The sequence below is a fragment of the Varanus komodoensis genome, unplaced genomic scaffold (genome assembly GCF_004798865.1).
Source record: "Varanus komodoensis strain SLA01 unplaced genomic scaffold, ASM479886v1 scaffold31, whole genome shotgun sequence".
Classification (NCBI taxonomy): Eukaryota; Metazoa; Chordata; class Lepidosauria; order Squamata; family Varanidae; genus Varanus; species Varanus komodoensis.
In genome coordinates, this window is record NW_025335780.1 from 968,361 (window position 1) to 981,388 (window position 13,028).

A 13,028-nucleotide genomic window follows, 5' to 3' on the forward strand; every position below is an offset into this window, starting at 1 on the left:
CCGTGCGGCATGGTGGCAGTCCTGGAAAACTGTTTTTTTAATCGTGTACAGAGCGATTGCCACCTTTCCAGCTAAGAACTGCTCAGGCAACCTGGAAACCATCCAGAAGCCATCCTATAAAGACACTAAAGTAGCCGCACATGGTTCTAACCCAATAAATGTAGCAGAGGGTGGCAAATGCCTTTGAGGACAACAAGGGGAGGAGAGGAGAGACGAGCTGCGCTGGCTGGGGCAGCTCGATGCAGAAGTGGCGGGAGGTGTGGAAGGAACAGCCTGCAGCGGCCAAGACCGTCTTTGCTTTGGTGGCGCTGGGAAAGTGCTGGTCTCTGCCAAGAGGAGGCAGCTGCCCTGCTGGAAGTGGTGGTGGGTCGTGCCACAGGCTCTGCAGATGTCTCAAATTCCTGGGCTCGTGTTTCAGGCTGCAGGAGTTCAGGTGTCCAGGCAGCTGGATTTCCCAGCTGTTTCTTGTGTCCTTGCATGGGTTTGTGCTGGCACCCGCTGCCCGCTAGGCCAGGGAGGTCTGTGAATGGTTAGCTCTGACAGAATTCCCATGGGCTGAGGTTAGAGGCAGTTATAACAAAGAACCAAGTTTTCACTTCTTCCCGGACTTGATCCACCTTTCCTAGAAGCCAATAGGAACCATTTCATGGCTTGGCTACAGAAGCCAAAACCCCAAGAAGCAGAGTTTTAAAAATCAAAATCATGCAGAAAAGCTCAACTGCTTTGGACAGGGGTTTCTCCTGGCAGTGAGTGCTGGCATTTTCTTAGAATAGAAACAGGGGAATTTCCATTCTACTATAAATACGTTTCTTTAACAAAGCAAACAAACCTGGAATTAAATATTCCAGGCTTTGGGGGTGTTCCCAGAGTTCTTTTTTGATGTGCATTTTTCTTTGCCGTTTGGTTTAATAGAAGCCAATGGAGTCTCTCATGTTCCACCAGTGATGTGAGGACCAGTGCGGTCATGAAGCCACAGTCCCTACATTTATGGCAGCCACTGGTGGAACTTCTTTTTGGCCTTTCTATGTCTTGTTCCAAAAAAGGTAAAAACTATTCACAACATTTCACAAAGCTAGAAATGCTGTAACATTTGGCTGCAAGCTTTTTAAGGCAAAGTGTTTACTCATCCCTTTCCACAATACTCACTGGCTTGGTTCAATATGTTACGGTAAGCCAGGCTCTCTCTCTCTCATTCTCTCTCTCTCTCACATGCCCTGGGTTGCTGTGAGCTGTGTGCATTTGCACGTCAGCTTGCGCACAAGAACATCTGGATGTTGCCACTGACAGAGGGTTCTCCGCGATGCTTGCTTTTTTGAAGTCCCCGCTGAATGATTGTTCCTCTGTTCCTGTTTGCTGTGTTGGCACAACTTAAACAGGGTTACTTATGGCACAAAGCAGAGCGGATTCCTGCCTGTACCTTTTATCCACATTAGCTCAGTAGTGTTTAAATCTGAACTGATTGCGATATAAATATCTGACTGAGATAGAAATCAGATACATTGTCCACCAGCTTGGCTTGCATGACATCTTCAGATTCGCAAATGTCATTTTTGTTTATAAGCAAAATGTTTATAGGCCGTTCAGGAAGGCTCATAGCCAGTTAAAAGACAAAAAGAGAAACTAGCTGCATAAGACATGTAAAAGCAGTCTAAGAACACAGACCGTGTGACATGTGCTAAGGAGGAATGCTTTAAAAGGAAAATATGAGTAAATTCAAGGCGAGGGCCGGGGAGGGGCTAACCTTTCCAGACAACTGTTTCAATAAATGGCCGGCCCAGTCCCCTGCGAGGGGATTTGCCAGTGTCCCGGCTGGCACAGAGGATCCGTTGGCAATTTCTAGCGTGCATATTGCACACACCAAACAGGAGACATCGGTGCTCTTGGGCCGGAGAACAGCTTCCGCTCCCTTTTGTCCGATCACCTGAGACCCAGTGGAAAGAGCCGCCGCGGCCGTGGCCCGTGCTGCGCGAGCAAGGCCACGAACGCCTGCCCACGTGCTCACTCCCCCTGGCCCAGCTTCCTTTCCCCTCGTTCCTCAAGGCGACAGCCAGGCAACGCTCTGACGGGGTTTCTTTTTTGCACACTGACGGCTGAGCGGGCATTTTGGATGAGGAACTGAGGAGTCCGCCTTGGCCCTCGGGGCTGGGGATGCTGATGCTTTGAGAAGAGGCTGGGCGGACTCCCGGCCTGCTAACCCTCTTGGTGCCTTTTCCTACAGCCCTGCGCTCCAGCCGGTGCAGAGCAGATGAGGAGGAGCACGCGGTGCAGGGCGGACCCTTGTGAGGCAGGGAAGGTGCTTTGCACACGTGTCCCGCCCAGGCACTTGCGGGTCCCAAACAACATCTTTGCCCTGCATGCATAGGTTGGAACGGAGTGTTCTTCCTCGCAGAGAGGGACAGGGCTAAGCCACCGCCCTGCAGCCTCTCCTCCTCTGGCACACAGGTGGGCACCTGCATGCAGGCAGGGACCGGACCCTTCAGTTCACAGGCTCCAGCCAAAATAAACGGGCTAGAAATAATGGAGCACTTTGTCAGACTGGTTTGGCACAGCAGGGGGATTATGCCTCCCCTTGTTTCAACATCTGTGTGGTTCCTGGGAGTGGAGGAACGTCTTTTAGGGCTCAGCCTCTTTGCAGTGAGCAGACAGAGTTGCCAGCCTTTGGGGAAGCCTAGCCTATTGCCAGGCTTGGCACCTATTCTTTAATAACAGGGATGGATGACATTATAAGCACGTGATGACTGTTGCCATCTATTCACCTTATTCTAAGCACGTTCTTTTACAATTGCTTCTATAAGGTGCTTTGAGCACTGATACTGAAATGCACTGTTTTTATATTCAGTTATTTGGCCCACGCAAAGTGCCACAGATATTTGCACACTTCTGTGTCACATCTTCTGGCACTTTGCTTTATGCTAACAAAGAGACAACTCACCTGTGAGGGATTTCCCCCCTTAGGTGCTCGAAGAGTTTGATTTGCTTTTGCTTTTTAAAGCCACTTGAGGAAGGCTGTGGCATTCAAAGGTGGTCTCGGACCACAGGTAGAAAAAAATAATAAAGTAAGTAAATGGGAAAACGTAACCTTTGTGAATTGGAGCAGAAGCGGTTGAGCTGTGCAATTCCGCCTTCCCACACCTTCACGGCTCTGACCCATAATCAGAAAGGGAAGAATCTAAGTTGCTGTGGAATGAGCCAAAAGCATAGCGCTCTGTTTCTCTGTCCAAGGCACCCATCCTGTGTTCTGTGCAAACCTTGCTTATGAACGGGAAGATGCATTTCCACGGGAGAGTGGACTTTGCAAAATTTCCTCGCGCAGGAATTTGCACACTGCGAGATTCTGATGCAGCATTTTTTCCTTGCTTGTGGGGGTGGCAAGCAAGTGGTGCAGGAAAGGACTTCCGATTCCACAAGTCACAACTGCTGCTCTGTCGGAATTAAACTGGGAAGTGCTCGAATTTGGCGGCACCAGCACTTGGTTTCCAGATCAGCCAGACAAAGGGAAATTACCACCAAGTCAGTCGCAATTTCAAAACGGTGTAAAATGCAAGGCTTTGGAGTTAAGATGGGATTTGTTTGCAAGAACAGCAAGAGCTAAGCACTAGAAATCACAATAACCGCTGCCTCTAACTGGTTATTGGCAGATCTGTGAAACTAGTCTGAAAATGGCACATAAAGGAGGACCAGTGGCCAATCCCACTTGATGTTGTGTTTATATTGGGATTATGTGGCACTTTGCCTGCTGTGCTCTGATACATTTGTACCATGCTGCAACAAAAACAGTGAAATGCTTGCCCTTGAGCAGCTGGCGGTGGGGAGGGGAAAAGGGCCAGGCTTCGGGCTGCACCCATAACTCCTTTGGGGGCAAAAGAGCTCTTGCAGGTGCCTGGCTTGGACAACGCTCTGAGGTGGGTGTCCACTTGCCCTGCCCCAAATGCTCTCTCGTTTGTGTTCGCAACCACGGTGGCTGAAGACCTTGATACAAAAGCAAACCCTGTTCCGACAGGCCAGAGGGAAAGGCAGGGCCCGCCCTCTTTTCCGGCCCCGCATTCAGTGCTCTGGGAACATCGGGAAGGAAGGAAATGCCCTGCGCTGAGCTCACATTCCCCGCGCTCATGTGAAGCGGAGTTCGCCAGGATCCCAGGCCCACCCAGCGGGCGCTCCCCGTGCTCCGTGCTCCTCTGGAGAGCAGCCTAGAGAACCTGGCCGCATCTGCAGCAGCCTCTCTGGATCCCCCCTCTCCCTCACGCCTCCCCTGGATGCCGGCACGGGAGCGGTTGCCCAGCAAGACGCCATTGCAGCCCACGTTGGCGCGTCTACGACTCCCATGAGGTGGCGCAGATGGCAGATCGGACCTGCCAGCTTCAGTTCTGCGGCGAAGCCATATTCGCCGCACACCCCGCCTTCCTGCATGGGTGAGCCTGGTTCCCACAGCATGGCTGGCGCTCAGAGAGAAACGGTCCTGCGCGTATTTATTTGCCTTGGCTTGGATAGCCCTCTTGCTGACACTGGTCTTCTGCTGAATAAAAAGATGGGGCAGAAATGGAGGCGCTTCTGCCGGTGGTCCGGATAAAGGGATTCTTGGCACGGCATGCGAGCGGGTCAGGGGCGGCTCGGGCTCACAGCAAGGTCGGTGCTCTCTGGCAACGAGCCGCTCGTTGATCCAGGGCGTAGCTAAGACATTGCTGAAGAAAATCAAGGGCGTATTGAAAGGATGTGGAGGAAGCCAACTTATCTCGTGTGCAGATGCTTCTAGAAACAGAGGGGCCTTGGACTGGTCTGCTGCCAGATTTCAGGGCTCCGGCTCATGGGGCAGGGCTCTAAGCACCTTAATGCTCCCTTGAATCAGAGAGGCTGGCAAACAGGAGGAGTGCACGCACGCATGCAGACCTGCGTGTACGTGGGAGAGGGCCGTGCGGATGGGAACGGGCTTAGTTCTTGCAGGCCTTGGGCAGACGGTGTTGGCGAAGGCCGCCTCCTCCCCCCCCCCCCCTTGTGCAGCCCTGCCACTTTTCCTTTGAGATGTGACTGCGTGGTGTTCAGGCCGGTGCTTGGGTGCCCCGGTTTCCTTGGCCAGGAATCACGCAGAGCCTAGGCAAAGGCCAGCCGCCTCTCCGCGTCCCTGCGGGCCTCAGGCGAGCACTGTAAGGCCCCTGCGCTTGGAATGACACGGCCCATGTGCCACACTTCAGTTGCTGTGCAGAGTGGATGCGGTCGTGGGATGTGCACTCACGCTTGTGCCCTGGCTGAAGCACACTTTGCATGTGCTTGAGCCACAAATGACCCGAGAACGTCTCTTCTTGTGTTTGGCCAAGCACTGGCTAGGAAGCGTTGCTCCCACTTTTAGAAACACAAGGCCAAGTGGACCTTTCCCTCCTTTCCCAGTTGCAAAAGGGCTGGATGAGAAGCCAGGGACGATCCAAGGAGAATCTGGTCCCACTGACAGTTCATAGCACCTCAAATATGGGAGGGGGGCGGGGGTGCAAGGGCAGCCCTCCCGTTTGGATGCAGAAAGCTAAACCAAGCAATGTATTGTATGTGTTGACATATCTGACTGAGTGAGGGCTATTTTGCTTTTGAACAACTGCCACTCGGAAGGGGATTCAGGATCTACATCGTGGCGAACAGGGAACTGTGGTTTCAGCCTCTCTGCACTGTGGTCCCGACAAAAGCACTCCTGAAGTTGCGCTTTGCCCTGGGAGGGAAGTGCCGGGGGAGCTGGCCCTCCTTCCCAAGTCCTGTGGCCCCAGGCCCTCTTCCCCCACCGGCATGAAGAGGAAGAAGCAAAAGCCGTGCCGTGCTCACTGCAGGCACACATTCTTGCACTCCTCACAAGAATGCCCAGGACGTTGGAAAGGAGTCCCTTCCCTCCACAGCCCAGAGGAGGCTCGATGGGAGGGCTGGCTCAGGCCAGCCGCTATGTAAGTGTTTCTCGTCGAGGGCCCTTGGCAAGCACAAGGACTGCAGGTTCAGTATATTTCTCGTCTCCTGATCTCTGCTCCTTCTCTTCCTTGCAGAGGCCGAAGCCAAGAAAGCATGCGATTGGCTGCGTGCGGCTGGCTTTCCGCAATATGCACAGCTCTATGAAGGTAAGGAGGCCTTTCCTCGGGGCCGGCCGAGCACGGTGCGAATGGCGAGCAGGAGCGAGTGGATCGCAGTCACGCCAAAGAGTGGCTGCGGCGTTCCTCTCGGATGGCTCCTCGCGCCGCGCTGGCAGCCTTCCTCCAAGGCGATCAGGCACCTGCAGGGCCAGCCGGGGACGCCTGGCAGGAACGCAGGATGTCCGCCTGGATCAGGCCCTCTTCACCTGCCTGTGCTATCGGCTGTTTTGCGTCCCTGAACTTCTCCTCTGCAGGGGTCCACTTTGCCCAAGATGCCTGGCTGCAGGGGATGCTGGGAACTCCAGGCAGATGAGCCTCCTCATGTGGGAGCGCTAGACCGGCAGCTGCTCATCCTGCTGGGAAGGGGCCCCCTGCCTGCCTGCCTGGGACTTGGCCCCGGGGCCAAAGGTTGCTACCAGGAGGGGGGTGTTTTGCCTGGAAAGAAGTCAAGGGAAGGGGCCCAGAGCTGCCCTAGATGTGGGGGGGGAATTCATCTCCTGCCCCCAGGACACCTCATCCTGCTGCTCCGCACACGCTGCCCCACAACCTTTTCCACCGCAGGAGAGAGAATGTTGCTCGAAGGAAGGACGTTTCCCTGGGATTTTAAAGCTGCAGACTGAGGGGAGGAACAAAAGGCTGGCAGCTGCTGGGCAGGACCGTGTTTCTCGGGGTGATGAGAAATTTGAGCACTGAACACGCGGCAGCACCGATTCAGCTCTCGGTCACAAACGCAGGCCTTGGCTCATGCCATTAATCTTGCTTAGCATTTGGCGTCAGATGCTTTCCTCGACTTGTGGAGGCATCTTACTGTAAGATGAAATGGCCGACTGCTATTTCTCTCAGCAGTTCTTTCTTCTACTCAACATGTTTTAAGTTACTTTGCATTCTTAGTGCGAGGAACCCAAGGTGGATAGCTCAGGCTTCCTCCGGTTCCCCACAGCAACAGCCCTGTGAGGTAGGCTAGGAAAAGAGGGGGGGGCTGGCCCAAAGACCACCAGGGAGCTCCACGGCCAAGGCGGAACTTGCACCTCGCGGGTCCCCGCGGTGGCCGTCAAGCCACACTGGCTTCCCCATGTTTGTTCGTGTTGTTCCCATGTTTCCTTTTAAACCAGGTCATATTTTGGAAGGGCCACTTGCTGCAACTGATTTTTAACATGGTTTTTATTACTCTTCTTCTGAAGTGTGCACACAGCACCTCTGTCCACTTTGGAAGCAATACCTGAGCCAGACTTTCACCAGTTTGCAATTTCCACCAGTTGCTCACATATCTTGACACATGGCCGTAAAGGCTAGAAAAATCGCTTTATGGGAAATGGGAACTGGATGCTGAAGGCCCGTTTCTGAGCCTGCAGCGGTCCCGGAATGGCAGGCTGCCCTGGGGGTGGGGTGCCGCTGAACGGACGTGGGCCGCGCAGGGGCATTTCGGCTGCTCCGGTGGGCGAGGGGGCCCTGCTTGCAGCCGGCTCATGCACCATCCGCACGCAGGAGCTGGCCCTCCCTCCTGACCTGATGACATGCCTCTGCCCTTCCTTTCCCTCTTCCCGTCCTCAGAGTCGCTGTTCCCTCTTGACATCGCCGCTGTGAAGAAGGACCACCGCCTTTTGGACCAGGATTCCCTTAAATCCCTCTGCAGGTTATTTGCATTTTGATTCATGCATATTCATCAATGCAGGCCAAAGGGGAGAGAGAGATTCTTTGGCGGGCAGGGCAGGGCACCGCCCAGATTCTGCACCGAAGCATCCGGATTCTGCAATCAGTGTAAATTCCTCTGGCGGACGTCCAGTTGCCCCTAGACCCCATGGGCAGTGGGCAGCAGGAAGCACGGAGCAGAATCTGTCAACCCGGGCCAGGGAGTTCTCCCTGCATTGTCCCTTCAGGTCCCACCTCAGGGCTGGGACGGGCTTGGAGGAACTGCAGCCAGCCGGAGCGAACAGTTCTGGCTGGGCTGGGTGAGCCGGAGTTCAAATTCAGGGCAAGCAGAATCAGAGCCTCCCACTCCACCTGACCTCCTCCAAGTGGTCGGGAGCGCCCTGCTAGCTCTTTTGAAACTGGGGAGACCAGAGCTGGAGCCGTGGTCCTTCTGCTGGCAGAGCCTCCACCTGCGTGGAGCCGTGCTCGCTGCCCCCCCTGTTCTGCGGATGGCCCGAGACCCTCTGTGGCCGGTTCTGCACGCGAGCTTGCCAGCAAGCGAGAGTCCCTCAACGGAGCCCCACAGCGATTTAATTGAGCCGCTTTGGAACACTTAATCCACCCCGCTTTTCTACCTCCCTGCTTGCTGCTTGTTTCCATTTAGATTATGGACTTCCTCAGGGAAACGGTTATCAAATTGCCCAGAATCTCAGAGAAAGGGGAGACTGAATGGGGCTTAAGCTACTGTCAGCTCAGTGTCAAAGCGGTTTAAGTCAGCTGCTCTGAGCAAGTTAATAACAGGCGAGCAGGTCATGTGCCTCCCGGCAGGCCAAGGGTGCCAGTTCCTCTCTGCCTGCCCTTCCACGCAGGCTGCCCCTTCAAGGGCGCAGCTCCTTCCTCCTCCTGCAGCAGAAGTATTGCCGTGTGGGCTGCTGCTGTTGGAGGAGCCAGCCAGCCAGGCCCTTTTCCAGGAGGTTCGATTCCATTCCCTCCAGCATTCTGGGCTCGTGGTTCATGCTCAGTCCATGTTGGACTATTTTCCCTTCCTTAGGGATGGGGTGCTGGCCCCAGGCTCACTCTTGGTGCCTGACAAGCCACCCCCCACAAAAGGAGCATAACTCCAGTGCCCCCACCCTTTGCGGACAGCAGAGGTGAGAGCAAAGAGCTCTCATCTGCAGGGAAGAAGCCAGCAGGGACACAAGGGGGGCCAAGCGGTCTGACGGGGAGCTGTGGCAGGAAAAGGAGGGGCCGGGGGCCCACGCAGGCTCCTGGCTTGCTCCGGCGTCCTGTGCTCAGGATGGCGCCGATGCCCGTTTCACGCAGGAGACGTGTCTCCGTGTCGCCCAGAGTCCATCTTGAAGGTCCCCAGAGCCCTCCCCCACCCCGGGTCGTTTCGGGACTCAGACTCTGCCGGCACCGCGGCCCCTTTTTGTGCATAGTCCCTCCCGTGCCCCCTGCAGCCCCTGCGCCTTGTGGCACCTCCCCTGGCAGAGCGGTCTGGGGATCTCGGAGGCTTGCACGTGTCTTGTGCCATTTTGGTTGGCTTGATACACCGGCGTGGCCTTCACAGTGTGCCTCACCTTCTCTGCAAGGCGGCAGTGTGAGAACCTGCCCGGGGGCGATTTGGGAGGCAGAGGGCTTGGCCCAGCGCCCCGGAGTTTCTCTCCAGGCTCCCGAGTCTTTGGCCTCCTGGGGTGAACTGATGAGCTCAGAAGGAGGCGGATGTGCTGCCCGTGATCGGAGCCCCTCGCCAGCTGGCCCGGGAGCGTGCCTTTAGTGGCGCTGTGGCGGGAGAGCCCCTCGCTGGGTGTGGGACGTGGGAGCGGTCGCTGGCGGGAGATGAAAGTCCTCAGGTCTCGGGCGAGGTCGAGTGGCTTGAGCTGCTAGCCTGAGCCTGCCCCCCCCACCCCAAAGCGGCTCGGGGCCCCACAGCCCGGCAAGGCCACTCAATCCCCAGCTGTTTGCGTGGCGAGCGACAGTGGCTGAAACAAGTGCCGCTTGCTTTAAATAGCCTGGCCAGTGGCAGCTGCGCTGGGACAGCAGAGTCAGACAAAAGTGCCTCTTGTTTGCTCGCAGGAGGCTCATGACCCTGAACTCGTGTGCCTCGATGAAGCTGGAAGTGCACTTTCAGCGGAAGCAGGTACGTGGTGGCCCCGCAGGGGCGAGGGTGGCGATGGGGGAGACGCAGCCCCACGTGCGGCGGGCGGAGAAGCATCTGTAGGAATCCAGGCCTCACCGCCCTCATCCTCCCAGGCTCCCTGTCCTGCAGGATTCCCTGCCTGGGGCCTGCCTCCCCGCTGCATCTCAGGAGGGCAGAATGCTCCGGAGCCAGCAGGCAGTCCACAGGGCTAAGTCGTGGCCTCTGCAGCAAGTGGCAGTGGGAAACCAGGAAGCCTGTCTTAATAGGGCCCCAGTCGGTCTCCTGCACTCCCCTTTCCCGGCGTGTTCAGCGATTCTGCAGAGATGCCCCAGTTTGGAGCTGTCTTGATGCCGTGTTGCTGCGGCCATCTGCCTTTGTTAGGAGACAATGCAAAAGTGTAAGATGCAGCCCGGCACTGTCCAAGCTCACGCTTGCTGCTCCTTCGCAGGGGCAGAGGAGCAGGGCAGTTTGGCTGCTTCCCACAGAGTTTTGCCTCTGCTGGTCCCCACGGTGCTCGCTGAGTGCCTGCTGCCCACCATTTTTCTGTCCCAGAAGCCAGCTCAGAGCATGGCCCTGGTGCTTCCGTGGAGGGACGGGGATGGGATGGGCTTCTGCAAGACGAAAAGCTTGGCCAGCCTCCAGTGGGAGGGCCATTGCCATGAAACACGGTGTGGTGACGGCAAGGGATCTGTGGGGGTGGCCCTTTCGGGCCCCTGGGCCAGAGCAAAGCTTTCTTCAGAGGGCTTCCGTTCAGCTGAACGGGGTAGCCAAGCGCAGAGCTTTCTGCTCTCCTGCGCCCCTCCGCCCGCAGCCCACCCCGGGCCGGCTTCTGGGAGGGTCTGCTCCCTTTGGCTGGTGCTTCCTCACAAGGGTCAGGCATGTGCTTTGCATGCCAGTGTTGCAGCCGCAGACCCGGTGTGCCCAGTTAAAGGGAGCAGGGCACCTCCCCCCCGTGTGAATAGCACTGCCCCCGGCCAAGTGCTGGCACCCCCCTCCACCACGGGCCCTGGAAGCCCCTCATGGCCGCCCTGCGTGCCTCCCTCCGGCCACCCTCTCCTCCCGCCCTCGCTCTGCACCGTCTCCACCCCTTCTGCCCTCACTCGGGGCAAGCATACCATGCTCCCCTCCACTGGGGCCTCCAGTGCTAACGCGAGAGGGTGTTTTGTGCAAGTCCAGTTAGGCACCGGCCCCAGCAGCTCTCCTGCCGTGCCCCCTGCATGCGTCCCCACAGGAAATAGGCTCCGACCCTCGGAAGCAGCAGCTCCTCTGAGTGGGAGTCCAGCTGCTGCCCCGAAGCCGCGCTGCCAAAGGGCGACAGCGAGTGGGCTTGGCTGGTCAGTGCCCGGCGTTGGCCCGGCCCCGTCCGGCACTGGCGGGTTCCGCCCGCTCTGCCATGCGCTCCAAAAGGGACGTGTGAACAGGGCCCGCCTCCACCTGGCCCGTGCCCTGTTCACATGTGCATGGTAGGGCTCCTGGGCTGCTGACTGCCCCTGCGGTTTCTGTATTCGGCTAGAATGAAGACTCAGAAGATGAAGACTTCTGTGCCATCAGTGACCGGTGGGCCTTCCAGAGGGACAGCAAGAGGTGGTCCCGGATCAGCTCGGACGACTTCCTCTCCCACAGCCTGGAGAAAGGGGCCACCCCGAGGAAGGGCTCCAGCCAGGAGAGCATCCTCACGGACCTTGGCGCTGACCTGGAGGTGGCATCCCTGCACAGCAGCGCCAGCACGGGTAGTACAGCGGGGACTGTGGCAGCTGTGGCTGCCCCACATGGCCCGTCCTCCCCAGAGAACTCCCTGACCCTGGCCAGCTCCATCCCAAGCTTGAGTGACCCCTCGCCAGCCAGCCCATCTCCAGACCTGGGCAGGAGCATCAAGGAGAAACCCAAGAAACGGCGGACACGGAGCTTCCTCAGGAGGATCGAGTCTCTGAGGAGGAAAGACAAGGAGAAGGGGGACTCTGCTAAAGCCAAAGAGGCAGGTGGGGCAGAGGCCCGGCCCCGGGGGAGCTCCTCCAACGATGCTGAGGACTCCACGAGGGGGAAGGGGCCTCCGCCAGCGTGGGCCCCCCCCCTCGTCTTCCCATGGCAATAGCGTTCTTCTCTCAGAGGGGTATTGGACTGCCCAAGCTCTGATGTCAGCCGAGAACAAGCTGCAGTGTCAGCCCCCGAGTGGCGGGATGTATCTGGAAGACTACGAGGCAGCCCTGGGGAGAGGCACTGGCCGGCAGCCTGGAGGGCTGGGCTACCAGGACCCACTGAAACGGGATTGCTTGTTCCACATCCCCAGGGACTACAAGCCAGGCACTTTCCCCAAATCGCTCTCCATCGAAAGCCTGTGCCCCCTCGAGCACAGCTGCTTGGCAGACTGGACGCTGAGCAGCACAGCCACGGGACTCCAGGCTGCGGGGGCCGGCCTGGGTGGCAGCGTGGACCCCCCATCCACACAGCCCTTGGCCTTCCGCCGGAGGAGGCTGTCCTGCAGCTCCACAGGCAGCAGCACCAGCCTCTACGACAACGTGCCAGAATTTGGCAGCGGCAACAACCTCCCCGGCACGGACCGGGGCGAGACTTATGGGGACCTGGACGACATCCTGCAGCACGTCTGGGGGCTGCAGCAGAAGGTGGAGCTCTGGTCCAGCGCCATTGGGCTGGAGCTGGATGGGGAGGTGCTCGGGGACGAAGCAGGGGAGGAGGAGGAGGAGGAGACTGACTCCGGAGGAGAACCTGCCCACCTCAACTTTGAGCAGCAGTCCGTGTCCGACATCGGCACCTCCGCCAGCGACTTCGACAGCACCGCCAACTCTCTGAACGAGGCAGAGGATGTGGAGATGAGAGAACGGAGGGACTCTGGTGTGGGGGCCTCCCTCACGCGGCCGTGCAGGTAGCGGGGGGCGTGGGGGGCTGGGAGGAGGCACCTCTCGAATGACCAGTGCTCTGCCTGGAGACTGAAGGCTGCTCCCCACAGGGATGCTGGGCCATGCCCTCCCCAAACCTGTGGTATCCCCGGCGGTCGAGACGGCCCCTCCAGGTGTGCCTGGGCATCGTGTTCAGAGCACGAGAGCCCTTTAAGTCCGGCTGGTGGTCATAGCGTGTGCGGCAGCATTTGCAGGAGACATTCCCCGGGTAACAGCTGTGCTTTCCAGCAGAACACGTATGTCATTTCG

At 57.7% G+C, this 13,028-nt stretch overlaps 1 protein-coding gene across 1 annotated transcript in view; it reads left to right on the plus strand.

Moving 5' to 3' along the window:
* STARD8 (StAR related lipid transfer domain containing 8) overlaps positions 1 to 13,028 on the plus strand; it is a 53,127-nt gene that overhangs the window by 29,475 nt on the left and 10,624 nt on the right. The window contains 5 exon segments of the mRNA XM_044437777.1: positions 6,012 to 6,083; positions 7,647 to 7,728; positions 9,801 to 9,864; positions 11,378 to 11,916; positions 11,918 to 12,745. Coding sequence (XP_044293712.1) covers positions 9,808 to 9,864; positions 11,378 to 11,916; positions 11,918 to 12,745 — 1,424 coding nt within the window. The 5' untranslated portion in view covers positions 6,012 to 6,083; positions 7,647 to 7,728; positions 9,801 to 9,807.